General features: G+C 40.4%; 1 protein-coding gene across 3 annotated transcripts in view; it reads left to right on the top strand.

The window, feature by feature from the left end:
• The window catches only part of LOC308086693 (G-protein-signaling modulator 2-like), a 29,798-nt gene that overhangs the window by 13,736 nt on the left and 676 nt on the right, over positions 1-15,386 (top strand). For 2 of the 3 annotated variants that reach the window (XM_080430338.1, XM_080430340.1), the window contains 13 exons: positions 1,999-2,220; positions 2,903-3,038; positions 3,793-3,932; positions 5,343-5,466; positions 6,330-6,445; positions 7,170-7,325; positions 8,139-8,247; positions 8,829-8,991; positions 9,543-9,616; positions 10,129-10,305; positions 11,795-11,957; positions 13,538-13,726; positions 14,223-14,338. In XM_080430338.1, coding sequence (XP_080286464.1) covers positions 1,999-2,220; positions 2,903-3,038; positions 3,793-3,932; positions 5,343-5,466; positions 6,330-6,445; positions 7,170-7,325; positions 8,139-8,247; positions 8,829-8,991; positions 9,543-9,616; positions 10,129-10,305; positions 11,795-11,957; positions 13,538-13,726; positions 14,223-14,338 — 1,885 coding nt within the window. The remainder of the gene's footprint in view (positions 1-1,998; positions 2,221-2,902; positions 3,039-3,792; positions 3,933-5,342; positions 5,467-6,329; positions 6,446-7,169; positions 7,326-8,138; positions 8,248-8,828; positions 8,992-9,542; positions 9,617-10,128; positions 10,306-11,794; positions 11,958-13,537; positions 13,727-14,222; positions 14,339-15,386) is intronic. The other variant, XM_080430339.1, reaches the window with a different exon arrangement.

The raw sequence follows: 15,386 nt of genomic DNA on the forward strand, positions 1-15,386 counted from the left end.
ACAGTTTAGGCATTTAGCAGATGCTCTTAATCCAGAGCGATTTACAGTAAGCAAGAACACAAGATAATACATAGTAATACATCATAATACACATAATACATCAAATGCATCAAAATAGTAATCCAATAATAACTAATACATACGTAAACCAAGAACCTATCATCAGCCTACATTGAAACTATACACACTAGATGCCAGGCCAACAATGACCTAGCATCTGTCTGCGTAACATGCTGCAAGGTCGTCAAGGCTAGGGCAAGTGCTACGGGCTGAGATGGAGTCTGAAGAAGTACGGCAGAAGATTGGGAGTGAGTCTGCAGTTCTAATTGCAATGGGGAGTTCATTCCATCTAGTTTGGGAGCCAGGGGGGAGAAGAGTCTGGGACGTGTGGAGCGTTTTGCCCCGGATGTTTTAGCGAAGGTTCTGACGGCTTCCCTGTGTTAGCTGATCTGAGAGCAGGAGGGGTTGTAGGGTTGGATCAGGCTTTGAAGATAAGATACGGGGGTGCCATACCTTTTGGTTGCTTTTGTAGGCCTTAAGAAAACAGCCAACCACAAGCATGTCATGGGAAAATATTTTTAAGAAATCAAGAAGCCTTATTAACTCCTGAGCCTTTGTAGTACCAAGGGACCATGACTGTACACATACTGTACAGTATGAGGTGTGTGATTGATGGGACTTATGCAATTGCAACTGCCTATGTAGTAATCTTTTTGGCCTCTGTGGCACTTGCAAAAAAAATCCTAAGGGGGTCAACGTGAGCGTCACATCGTAGCATAGCCTGTTGTTGGAATTGTTTTAACTTCTGAGTTGTAGAATAACTGTTTTAGATTTTTTTTTGTTATGGGCAGAAGGAGGGGAAAAAAAGCAATGGACTTAAATTTCACAGGAAGGGCGTGGAAGACATGCTGGCCCTCCTCACCACAAACACGTCTGAGTCTACTACTTTGTGTTCATGGTGAAACCTTAAGGCACACATTTTCATTCCAAAGGTATTTTTGGATTCTTTGGAGTTCCCTGGCTTACAGGAAATGGAACATCCTATTTCAGTCAGACTCTCTTCTTGCTTGTTGTTACAGTACAAACCGTCTAAAACGTCTTCTGCCAAATGCCTACTTTGCATGAATGCTGCCGATCAGGTAAAGGAGCTAACGGTGGAGACTTTACAGCAGACTCCCCTCGCCCCAGCCCCTGCGTGTCTTAAAAGCTGTCAGACTTTTAAAGCTGTCTGGCTGGCTCAGGATTCAGTGCATGAAACTCAGACCAAGTACAGTATTTTTCTGGCCCGTGACAATTAATACCGATGCCTTGGACAGATTTCAAACAAAATGAATAGTATATCCTTGGATAGTTCTGTGACCTTAATTTAAACAATTAGATATAAGGTCACAGAGCTATCCAGGGATATACAGTACAGTATCTGTTAGATTTAATCGAGTATCAGCGGCCCCTTACAGTACACCCGATTGACATGAAATTTGATGTTGTCCAAATTATACCATAGGGTATTTTTTACCACACAATATTATGGGTGTTTCCCTTTTAATACAGTGTGCGAGGCTGGGGTGCCCGATAACCTTGTAGTTAGTGCGTGTAGCACATAGGCTCTGATAACTGACAGCAAGTCCCCGGTTTGACTCCCGGGCCGGGCAGACCATAATGCTGCACGTCACTGCTTGTTTCCTGTCTCTCTCCAATACTATTAATAAAGTCAGAAAAAGTACAGTGTGCGCCCTGAGCTGTACTTAAAATTTCCAAATTTCCATATGTATCAAATTTGCAACGTTCCCCTCTTCCCGGCTCAGTGATCAAATGTAGTATTACTGAAGATCTACTTTCTCTTTTTTGATTTTTCATGCAGCAGCATCTTCAGTAATACATTTTGTGTTGCTCCCGCTATGGTGTTGTTAACAGTTTTGTTGAGAAATGAATGACTTATTCTGTACATGCTTTTAGCTGGACTGAGTACTTGTTCCCCCCTGATTATCATCTCTGCAGGATGGAAGCATCATGTCTGGAACTAGCTCTAGAAGGCGAGAGGCTGTGTAAGGCTGGTGACTACCGTGCTGCCGTCTCCCACTTTGAGTCTGCCATCCAAATCGGAACGGAGGACCTTCAAATCCTCAGTGCCATTTACAGCCAGCTCGGCAATGCCTACTTCCACCTGCAGGAGTATGGTAAAGCACTGGAGTACCACCGACATGACCTCACACTTACCAGGTAAACGGTTCCACCACCTTATTTTCACTGGGTAACTTTGCACTCACTGTAAACGGTTCCATAAGCTTCCTGTCATTAAAACGGTGCCCCCCTTATTTCAGAGAAAGTTCCATTACCTTTGGTGCAGTTAGCTAAACACTACCAATGTCATGACCTTATAAAATAAATAGTATCCACTGGCAGGATCTACTTTGATTACAAGGTAAATACTTTGAAGTTGTGAACACAGTTGTGTTTCGAGAAATACAACTGTGCATTTTGCACCTGAGGCTAGTTGTGTTTGTAACTGAGAGTAATTATTGTAATCTGAAACCAGTACAGTGAGCCAGTTAGGGCTGTCACGATTACAGATCGTGTTTTTGGCATCGAACATTGGAACATACTGTATGAATAAAAACTTCCTTTCTGTTTGGCTTTTAGGCTTCGTAATCAAAACGTATTTGACAAATAACTTCAATATACGAAGAAATGACTGATATTTAATAATTTTGTACTTTGAAAAACATTTTAAAATAGCGGAAATGGCTGATCTACAAGCTTGTTGTGTTGTAAGCTTGTTAATTTCTTTACGATTATGATGACTATGCAATATAATTGCGATTAGACGATTATGTAATAATTGTGGCAGGCCTAGAGCCAGTGTAATTTTTTCACATCAATCATAGTTTGTCTTTTTCCCCAGGACAATAGGGGATGACCTTGGAGAAGCCAAAGCCAGTGGTAACCTGGGCAACACATTGAAGCTTCTTGGCAGGTTTGACGAAGCAGTGGTTTGTTGCCAAAGACACTTGGAAATCACCAGATCCACGTATGATAGGGTGAGTGTAACAGAAAATAATCCATGTTGGTTAATGTCATTAATATAAATGTAATATTAGTTTAGAATTAGGGAGCTAATGTTTAGATCAGGGGTCTTCAACAGGGGGCCCGGGACCCCTAGGGGGTCCTCAGAGCTACTATAGGGTGTCCGCCAAATCTTTGTGTGATAGGATTTCGTTTTTTCATTAACCACAACCCTAGAATTCCTTTTCTGAGGGGAACATTAGCCGAAAATTGCAGATCTACAAGCTCTCAACGCCTCGTGCTGCAAGGCGTTGAGAGCTTGTAGATTGGCTATTTTTGGCAAAGAGGCTATAGGTGTAGAGGGAAAAAAGAAAAAAAATAATAATCTGAAACACAATTTTATACAATATAGAGTAGGGGGTCCCTGCTTCATCTCTCCCTGCTTCATCTCTCTCTCAGCTAAAAGGTGGAAAAACTAAAAGAAGCACAGTAATCTTGCTCTTTTTGAAAAGATGGACAGGTGGTTAAAAGCCCAATTTCCTTTTGATTATATGCATTTACAACTAAATTGATCCTGTGATGTTGTTTTAAATCATACCACGACATGGCATCCAACCATGGAATAGTTTGGGTACGCACCATGGCTGTGGAACAGCTGCGTTACCAGCATCTTGAATAGTTTGCCAGCCCACTTGCAAATGGAGGGTCTGGCGTCTGTAGTGTATTTTAAGTGTATAATTACAATGTTGGTTACTCTTATTCAGTGAAAATCTCATGTGCATGCTGTAGGTTGGACAGGCTCGAGCGCTGTATAATTTCGGGAATGTTTACCACGCCAAGGGAAAGAGCATCTGCTGGATTGGAGCTGAGCCTGGCGAGTTCCCTGAGGAAGCCAGGACCGCTCTGAAGAAAGCCACAGAGTACTATGAGTGAGTTTGGTGACAGTGTTTCCGCCAGTTCTAAACATCTGATTTTGATTTGATTCGGGGCTGCAACTATCAATTATTTTCTTAGTGATTTGTTTTTTAATACATAAAAAAATAGTATATATCAACGAATCAATGCAAAACAATTCCAGTTTATCATTTATAATCAACTAATTTGATTAGTCTGATTAACCACTTAAGACCCATTAAAATTTTCGCCAATATATTGGCCATTATTTGACAGGGGTATCTGCAATTATACAGCTGATGTGTCCAGAATCAGATTCTTTTACCACATTCAACCTGATGTCCCTACTTTGGGCATTTTATAATAGCTGGAAGTTTTCAAAGGTTTTCTTCAAATAATTTAAGAAATAACAGATCGACAACACTATAACTTATTGCTTTGTGACTTGTTGCGAGCTTGTAGATTGCTTGTGGATTGAAAATATTGAATCAAATCGAAAATTTTCAAATTCATTTAGCACTTTTTGACAAAACAATCAAAACATTGTTAATCAGTGAGCTAGGATTTTACACTGCATTAATATGTAGCATACTCAATTCACTGACTTGAAATTAAAGGAGCCGGCTGAACGGCAGGTGGGCTTAGTGTGGTCCACTCAATGTTCTTAAAATGTAAACATTTCAAAGTGCAGGGACATATTCAGCCACTCTGATTTCAAATGGGGAAATCATTACCCCCAATGCTGGATTGAGCTGTTGGCTTATTGAATGTTGTTTATTATATCTGTGCTGTCGGGCAGAAACCAGCTATGTCCAAAATATTAACTTTTCAGGAAATGGGAAAAAAAAACATGTATTTAGAACAACGCAACACTGCCTCATCAAAGTTTATAGTATGGTGACTTTATACATGATCAGATACTTGAATGTGTCCTCATATTATCATCAATTTAGTTTACCCAAATACAGCTCAAGTGGAGTTAGGAGGTTTTTGACCAGTGATGTGGAGATAGGTATTTTTTTCCGTCTGACTTCGTCATTCTAATCAATGATGGACAAACCACCTAACTCCACAAGTTGGAGTTATGTGGTTTGACCGACAGTTTGAGGATCCAATGGTTAGGAGGTTTAGTCAGAAGCGCTTTTTAATACTTTTTATTGGTTCAATATTTGTAAAACCCACATACAGACGTAAAGGGTGTTCAATAGCACTGATTTATTTAAAAAATAAATACAAAAGTTAAAACATGGAGCTGGTTGCCTGACCGCAACGATATAGTCTATAATGCAAAAGTTTAGAATTTTGAATTTTCTAACACAAACAAAAACGTGCAGCTGCATTTAAAATGAATGTATCAAAAATGATTGTAAAACACACGTATATGTAATAGTAGTTAATGTAATAATGTAATAATAGTTGTGTGCTTTGTGTTGGCGCTTCTGAAGAGCAAACCTGGCCCTGGTGACAGAGCTGAGTGATCATGCAGCTCAGGGTCGGACCTATGGGAACCTGGGGAACACCTTCTACTTGCTCGGTGATTTCGAAAATGCAGTGGCTGCCCACGAAAAGGTTAGTACTAGCAACTATGTGTTACCTGTTGCACATCTGCAATGTCAGCTAATTGGAAAGGAGAGGAAAATGATGATAAATAATATTAAAAAATGTACGTATACTGTACAACATTTTTATTGTGCCAGTTGAACCACTTTCAACCTGGTGTCCCGACTCCCTATTCTGGACTTGTCATTGTCAAAAAATGTCAAAGAAATATATTCAAAGATTTGCAGGTTTTTCATTTTTTTTGCTATTTCGCAATAGGCTGAAGCTATGTCTATGTGTGGGGGGGTCCTCCTTGGCATGGAACCCCTGACCTAACCAATACCCATTAAATTGATGTGTGGCCTAGTTCTTTTCCCTTAAAGTTAAATTACAATAAACCTTAGTCTTTTTCCTGTAATTTAGCTCTTTTTGTCCCACAACATTATCCAGATGCATTTAGTACATTTTTCCAATACCAGTAGGCCAGTGGCGTACCCACTGTAGAGGCAGGGCAGGCGGTCGCCTGCCCAACTAAGATCTCGCCTCCCCTAGAAAACCCAAATAACCCGAAAAGGTGTCATGCGTGCTTAATGTCCTCAAAGTCACGCATCCAACAAGCTTTGAACTGAGCAGATTGGACCTTCTGTTCCAGAGATAATGGCCAAAACATCTAGAAAACGGCCTCTTTTGCCGATTTTCGAAATTTCTTTTTTGGCGGTAATAGAGAGGGTGGGGGGTGCAAAAAAAAATCTAGCCTGCCCTAAATGTAATTCCTGGGGACGCCACTGCAGTAGGCATTAATTTCCTTCTTTCTTGCCTCAAAATGTTGCTATTTTATCTTGACCATAGTGGCAGATAGTAATGTGTACCCTACTGTTTGCCCTGGTTGGCAGCGCCTGCAGATCGCTAAAGAGTTTGGGGATAAATCTGCTGAGAGGAGGGCCCACTGTAACCTTGGAAACGCATACATCTTTTTGGGCCAGTTTGACATGGCTGCTCGTCATTACAAGTGAGTTAACCGGTCTTCTTCCTCTCCCCTTGTGCTAAAGATTGCCAGGCTATTTTCAGTGCAAGTATTCTGACTATTGTGATTCTTAGATTCAGCATTCCAAAATGTCTGTCCTTTTATTGCCATCTGTACTCGGTGGTGGAAAAAGTATTAAATATGTTTTACTTAAGTAAAAGTATCAATACTGCAAAGTAAAAGTAAAAAGTATTGGTATAAAAATGTACTTAAAGTACCAAAAGTAAAAGTACTAACATGTTTGAAAATAGCAGATCTACAAGCTCACAATGTGTCGCGCGTGTCGCGAGCTTGTAGATCTGCTATTTTCAAATAGCCTATAGGTGTAAAATAGGGCTAAAGTGGTTAATGTATGTTTTTTTATGTAACATATTCATATCTGCAAAGTAACCAGTAACTAAAGTTTTCAAATAATTGTAGTGGAGTAAAAGTACAATATCTGCCTCTGAGCTGTAGTGGAGTAGAAGTAAAAGTATAGACAATTGGAAATACTCTGGTAAAGTAAACCTCAAAATTGTACTTAAGTACAGTACTTTGAGAAAATGTACTTAGTTACTTTATACCACTGTCTGTACTATATACAGGCAATACCTCTGTGGTCAACAGGGAGGGAAAGAAAGACACAATATCTGATCATACACTGCCCCCACCCCTGACATTCCTCTGACCTACCTCTACTCTCCCCCTCCCCCTAATGTTGCCCCCTTAGGAGGACTCTGCAGCTAGCCAGGCTATTGAAGGACAGGACAGTGGAAGCTCAGGCCTGTTACAGCCTGGGCAACACCTACACACTGCTCCGGGACTATGAGAGGGCCATCGATTATCACCTTAAACACTTGGTCATTGCCCAGGACCTCAAAGACAGGTACATGCCACAGGGTGGATAGGATTCATTTTTCTCAGGGTTACTTCATGACCCTGAGTGTTGAACATAATAATTCACGTTTATCATGCAGGTTTGCCATTTTACGATACATTTTCTTTTTTAATCCTTTCACTATTCAGTTACTGTACTGCAGTGTTGATTTCGTCGACTAAAACTACCTTTTTTCACTGACGAAAACTAAATAAAAACTGAATACAAACGAAGCTATGGCGACTAAAACTGAGACTAAATATACTGACAATTTCGTCAACAAATAAAAACTAGACTAATGTTAGGGAGGGATCTAGTGGAGAAGAGATCCAGTAGAACTAAAAGACAAAGTCATTTTATGTTTGGTTGCGCTTGGGTGTTACGCTCTGAAAATAGCAGATCTAGAAGCTCACACGTCGCGAGCTTGTAGATCGGCTATTTTCAGCATGCAACCAAGTATAAAATCAGCCATTACGACGCCATCAAGGCACCGCCAAAATACATTATAGTCTGTCGACTAAATCAACTGTAGATTTAGTCGACTATAATCTTATGATATTTAGTCGACTAAAACTAGACTAACAGTAAAAAAATTCTGATGACTAAAATATGACTAAAACTAAATGGAATTTGATTCAAAAGACTATGACTAAAACTGAGTAAAAATTTGCTGTCAAAATCAACACTACTGTACAGTGTGTAAATAACATATTTCTTTCAGACTTGCCTCACTGTAGTTTATGATACAGAATGGGCATTGGTTTTTACCCATACCCAAATTGGGAGTGACACGGCTCATTTCCCCTTTATGTCTTCCTGCAGGGTTGGGGAGGGCAGAGCGTGCTGGAGTCTCGGAAATGCTCACACTGCCCTGGGGAATCACGAGCAGGCCATGCACTTTGCTGAGAAACATCTGGAAATTGCCAGAGAGGTGATTGTTGACTGTTTATTGCATTCTCTGCAGAAGAGCACAATCAGCTGTGCCATCTGCCACAACCCCACCTGGTGGGCATCTGAAGAACAACAGGGAACTAAAACATAAGTGCAGACAGACAAAATAACCTACATGCAAAAATGACAAAGATCCTGGTGATGTTGTGCCATTGTGTTTTATTTGCACACATTTGTGTTTATTTTTAATATTTAATGGCATTGAGATGTGGGGAAAGGTTTATAGCTCTAGGACGGGGGGAAACTTGCACACTAACAACAAATACTTGATAGAGAAATCATTTGTTTGATTGGTAGTGTTCAGTTGAGTATTTGTGAAAATGTGGCAATAACTTAAACTTCCTGGCAAAGCTTTGTTCATATGCTATTTTCGGCTCAGGACAGCATCAGATGACAAAATATAAATTAGTCATTACTGTACTGAAAGAAGCCTAGATCATCTGTAGGCAGTGCCACTGACATTGACACACCAGCAGTGTGTTCGTCTCATTTCCTGTGTTGCCCTTTCAGTTGCTGTCTTACACAAGGCTTCATCAACATTTCATCATGTCATTGCTCTAGATTGGAGACAAAGGAGGCGAGGTGACCGCCACGATGAATTTGTCGGACCTACGACTGGTCGTAAGCCTCAAGTCCAACACCAACAGTCGCCTCAACAGCCACTACAACGCCAACACTAATAGCTCTGCTCTGTCAGGCCACCAGGGTGACTACCACCTCTCAGGTAAATGCAGTGGTGTAAAGTAACTAAGTACATTTACTTAAGTACTGTACTTAAGTACACTTTTGAGGATTTTTTACTTTACTGGAGTATTTCCCATTTTCAATACTTTTACTTCTACTCCACTACATCTCAGAGACAAATATTGTACTTTTACTCCACTACAATTATTTGACAGCTTTAGTTACGAGTTACTTTGTAGATTTAGATTATTATCACAAAACATACATTAACCACTTCAGCCTATGTACATTACATTTCGGGCCATTTGAAAATAGCCGATCTACAAGCTCACAATGCGTCGTCATGCGACGCATTGTGAGCTTGTAGATCTGCTATTTTCAAAAGATTTTAATACATTTTGAACTAGTGAAATGGGACATTCTGCACAAGGAGTACTTTTACTTTTGGTACTTTAAGTACATTTTGATACCAATACTTTTTTACTTTTACTATTGATACTTTTACTTAGTCCTACATACTGCTGTTGCAGGGATGTACCCCTGACGGAGGTCTATGACTAAAATATTAGGTGTGTGGTGTCTTTGTTTCAGATGTCGGGAGTTTCGAGACCCAGTCAGGGGAAGGGGACAGTACGGAAAACTTGGGGCCTGACATAAATCCTGCTGTATGTATTCATCCATATTCAGTATTTATACAACCAAACACAGATATACACACGCACGATGCACAGAGATCTACGCAAGGGATAATGTCATATTATAAGCAAACATGTTGATAAACAAATGATACACAAAATAAAATCAAGAACATGTCACAAAGAAGAAGGGTTTACCTCTGAAACTGTATTATTCCCACTTATTATTTACGTGTCAGGGATTAAAAGACCAGGATTGTTCATTTAGCTTTTCAAAATGATGATCGGTAAAGAGAGTCCCTTTGCCTGTTTCATATTTCTGTTATTGCCAAATGAAGCTGATTTAGGGTAAAACATTTGCAAACTTTGTTCGGATCCACTCAACAGTACAGTAGCGAGTTACAGTAGCTCTTGTTTGAATCATACAATCATTCTCTTTTCAGGGCTGTGATTTGTCTGTTATTGATGATCATATCATATTAACATATTCAGATGAGCGTTGTTTTTAACATTATAAATGTTCATGTATAACCAATGGACAGGAACGGGATGAAGATGATTTCAACAAATCTCCCAAAAGTAACTCGATCAAGGCATCAACCAAACGTTTCCTCTTCCAACGCCTGAAAAGCAAGAAGCAAAAGAACAGCAAATCTCCTTCCAAAGAAGGCAGCAATACGCCTCCATCTCCTGAGTTGGCCAGATCAGCTTCACCTAAGGTACTGTATTTCTTCACTACTTTCAACCTGGAGTCCTTTGTTGGGCATGACATTATAGGCAAAAAACTAGCAGATCTACAAGCTCATACTGTACTAACTGTATATCAACATCTTACTGATAGTACGATTAAAGATGTGAAAAAGAGCAGCAAACTTTCTTCTTTATCACACATCCGTCCACGTGGAGGCAGAGGCCAATATATGTTGCTAATCTAGTATCCCAGTACATTTCAGTGTAGTGTCTCTTATATAGATTGCATCCCTTATCACAGCCAACCAGCAGAAAATATTTTATGATGGGGAGAGAAAAAAGAAGTGTACTTTTTAAAAGCAGTTCAAATGAACCCACACCACAACAGTATGTTTTAACTCATTTAAACCGGGAAAGCATCTGTGTCATTTTAGATTTTAGCGGTGTGTGTATATATATATATATATAGCAACAAATCATTTTAACCCCTTTATCAATATTGTATACGTTTGCTATTAAAAAATAGCAGATATACAAGCTCACATGTGTGTGTTTGAAAAAATTAGAATCATTTAGATTTTTTTTTTAACACAAATCTTCTCTTCCGGGGGGTCCCTGGCACAAACATTCAGATGGGGGGGGGGGGGGGTGTTCGCGGCCAGATACATATCATTTTGGGGGTCCTTGACACGAAAAAGTTTGAGATGAGAACTACTGATTGAGAAGGCATTTGTAGAATCGGCCTCAGGTCTTAAACGGCGCAAGCAGACACATGTACAGAGTAGGAAATAGCTATGGACTGGGAACAGGGCAGGTCTGAGTAATCTGGACTGGAGTAGTGCAACCAGGTTATAACAGTCCACTCTCTCCTTTCTTTGTCATGTAGAATGTATCTTTGTTGATAGACGTCTATCAGTTGTGTGGGGGCATTGACTGTTTCTTCATCTGTAACCCTGTAGAAAGTGTAATGTTTCTGTCTGTTCTTTTCACTTTATTGTAGGACTGGCAGCTTCAGCTTTACACACATGTCACTCTCAGTACATTTTAGATCTCCAGTTGTCTGTAGGTGTGGCCTGTATATAGCTACAGGGGGACTAGTTGTGGTTGCCATCTAGTGGTTGGAATAAATCATATCAAGTATCACTACAGAAAATACTTCAAATCATTTTTTATTAAACCCCAAAAATCTTGAAGAGCACACTTTTAATGTTAAAATCTTACGTCGTTGTGGTGCCCTGGTGGCTCAACTGGTAAGAGTGCGTACCACATAAACAAGGCTATAGTCCTTCCCACAGCTGGCCCAGATTAGAATCTGACACCTTTCCTGTCTCTCACTGACACTATCACAAATAAACAAATGCCAATAATTATCTTGAAAATGTTGCATGGCTGTTGTTGGCTCACACAGATGTACTGTATGATGGCCGGTTTATCATGCTCTGCTATATGTGGTAGCTTGTGTGTTTTTTTGCTGTTACTAAAATTGAAGTTTTCTTTTGTTTTTTTACCTATTTGCAGACAGGACCGCCAGACACACTGGGTGAAGATGACTTTTTTGACCTCCTGTCACGTTTCCAGGGCAACAGAATGGAAGACCAAAGGTGCTCCCTATTGAATGGCCAAAGCGGCCTCCCTGACTCCCCCTCCCCCTCGACCACCCCACCTGTAGCTGAGAGAAAATGTGAGTTTAGCCTCCTGACCCTATCATCCCCTCATTTTGTGGAGTAAATGGAGACATAACCTTCTGACTTAGAAGAATCTCGCAACATGTTGTGAGCTTGTAGATACTTGCTGTTTTGGAAAAATGTGGAATATGGCTTAAGTGGTGAACAGCAGGCAGGAGCATTGCACGTAGAACATGAGCATTCTTTGAGGTCAAGTTGCACTAAGTGCAAGTTGTCAAATCCCACTCAAATATGATTTTACCATTACTCCCGTCCTATATGATATGAATGCATTATGTGCAGTTGTGCGGCAATATCCTATATCCTTTACTTACTAACGTATTTCTTATTTATTTACTGATTATTAATTTTTTTTCACAATTTTTATTGAAGAAATGTCACAGCTTTACAGGAGGATAAACAATGATGGAGAAACTCTTCAGGTTTTCTGTGAAACAAACAAACAGACGCACAAGACAAACACAAACCCCCCCACCCATCCCTCTCAATATTATTGAGTACATTGACAGTGAATTAAAAAGTACAGGAAATAGGGCAAAAAGTGGAAAAAGGAGAAGAAAAAAGACAAAAAGAATAAAAAACCTGAGAAAAATAAATAAATAATAATAATCAGCCAAAAGAGTATCAAAGTAGATGACATGACAGCATATGTTATACGCTGGCACAAAGAAAGACACAGAGAATGCTTGATTAAACATTAAGTGCATTCGTAAATTCTCTCCTGAGGGTGTCGGAAAACTCTTTCTTGTCGTTCCAGTATTCAGTGTTCTTTTTGTGTTATTGCGAAGTAACATTATTTTCATATTCCTCCTCATTGCTTTGTAGAACATGTAAAAGGGGTAGAAACATTCTTTTGTATCATGGCAATAATGTTTGTCTTTGCATTCTGGTTAAGCAATTGTCATTTCTTAAATTGCTGAATAATTCAGATGAGAGCACTCTGATTCCACAGCAGAGCATCAGCGTGGATTTACGAACGCACCTTAAATCATTGTGATTAATTCATGCTGATTTCACTGTTATATTAAATACTTGAGGTGTACTTTGAAGAGGCTAATGTTTTGTATGCACATTAACCACTTAATCACTATTTTATACTTTCAAAATTGAATAGCTAAAATATAGTACAAGCTCACAATGCTCAATGCACTTTGCGACACGTGAACTTGGAGATCTACTTTTTGATTTGAGCTAAAAAAGCATTATTTTACACTTTGGCTATTTTCAAAAATAGCAGATCTACAAGCTCATAGCGCGGCACTCGGTGCCGCGCTATGAGCTTGTAGATCTGCTATTTTTGAAAAATCTTGAAAATGTGTGCAAATCTTTTAATATATATTGTTTTAAAGCAAACATTTTTAACTTAAATCTTTGCTTCTGGGGGTCCCTGGAACAAAATATTTTGAGATGGGGGTCAGCGGCCAAATACATATCATTTTGGGGGTCCTTGACATGAAAAAGTTTGAGCACCACTGATATAGAAACATTGGGACGTTGGGAAAATGACAATGTAACTGTCATCCCCCTCTCATTATTAAATTTGATAGATAATTGATATCTCTTGTGTGTACTGTAGGTATTTTGGGTGGCGAGACACCGTCCCAGGATCCCGGTCATTTCCTGGAACAGGTGGCCAGCTCCCAGGGTCGTCGTCTGGACGACCAGAGGGCCAGCCTCAGTCACTTTCCTGGTTTGCGCCTCAGCAGCTCCTCACCCCCTCCTCACACTCCCTCCACCTCCAGCACAAATCCAGGCAAAGCACAAGGTAATTAAAAAGACGGGGGGTGTTTGTACACTGTGCCCATCAATGTTTTCTCTTTTGTTTTTGCCTTTTTTTTTACCCATCCATATCCCATTAAGACCTGAAGCCTCTACAAATGTCTTCTAAATCAGTATTCTGAAAAAAACTTATGTTTCTATATCAGTGGTGCTCAAACTTTTTCATGTCAAGGACCCCCAAAATGATACATGTATGTATTTGGCCGCCGACCCCCATCTCAAAATGTTTTGTTCCAGGGACCCCCAGAAGCAAAGAATAGAGTTAAAAATGTTCGCTTTAAACAATATATATTCAAAAATGTGCACACATTTTCAAGAATAAAAAAAAAAAGCAGATCTACAAGCTCATAGCGCGAGTGCCGCGCTACGAGCTTGTAGATCTGCTATTTTTGAATAGCCAAAGTGTAAAATAATACTTTTTAGCTCAAATCAAAAAGTGACACAGATGCGTTCCAGGTCTTAATGATATTTTGGCCTTCCAGGCCCTTCCTCCAACACAGATCCTCCACACATACCCTCCCTCTGCCAGCGTCTGGAGGCCAACGCTGAGCACCCAGATGGGGACGATGTCTTCTTTGATATGCTTCTCAAGTGCCAGGTAAAAACAAGGCAGTCGGAGGACATTTCATGTGCTTGTCTATGTCCTACATCCAAGACCACGTGCCTCTTAGTGACTTCAGTCAGTGCAGAATGCTTGGTAATTTTGTCTCATCGACATGTCTTTATTTATATTTGTCTCAATCCCCTATTGTTTTGTTATGGTCTTGTCTTATGGCTCCATTTTGGATAGCAGCTAAGCTCCTATCCAAAATATCTTTACGGTTGATGGACACAGAAATCACAACTCTGCCTCAGCGTATTATGTTATATAGGAATGAAAGGATGGGTTGGTTGCCTGGGTTGTGATGTTTCACTTCCAGGTCAGTTGTTTCACTTCTAGGTCAGTGTGACCAACATTGTTTGACTCCGGTGTCAAATATGGTCACGCCTCACGTATACAGTACTTTGCTTCTTGTTGCTTCAAGATATTTAACTAGAAATGAGGTTCTGCACTACATTCTGTCTGCATCGAGAAAGTGCAGCACCTCATAACATGGCGGCCACCGTCCATTGAGTTCAATGGACAGGTGGCGCCAACTTGTGAGGTTCCGCCGCTCTTTCTGGATATGATAATGAAGCGCCAGAGACGGAGAAAAGCTGATTGACTGACCGACTGACTCTTGGCTGTCAGCTCAATTTGTCACAGGTTGTTGCACATTACTCACATATCCTGCTGCACCGGGGTGCCACCCTGTGACCCCTCCCTGTGCAGCTGACAACAAGCTACGGTAGAGATGAAACCTGGATTCACACCAAGGACTCGGATCTGGAACCGGATCCACTTGCCAGATGTTTTGATTAGTGTGAACATTGGTGTACTGTGCCCGGGGACGTATCAACATCCATACCCGGGTCCACTTAGGAAAGGTGGGCCGGTTCGATTCCCTGGCTCCCCCTGAGTTGGTGTTGAGCAAGACACTGAACCCCTAATTGCTCCCGATGGGCAGGTTGGTGCCTTGCATGGTTTCCTCTGCCATCGGTGTGTCAATGTGGTGAATGTAATGCACATACTGTAGTATAGTGCTTTGGATAAAGGCGCTATATAC

The sequence above is a fragment of the Gymnoscopelus braueri genome (assembly GCF_963280865.1).
Source record: "Gymnoscopelus braueri genome assembly, chromosome: 6".
Taxonomy (NCBI): domain Eukaryota; kingdom Metazoa; phylum Chordata; class Actinopteri; order Myctophiformes; family Myctophidae; genus Gymnoscopelus; species Gymnoscopelus braueri.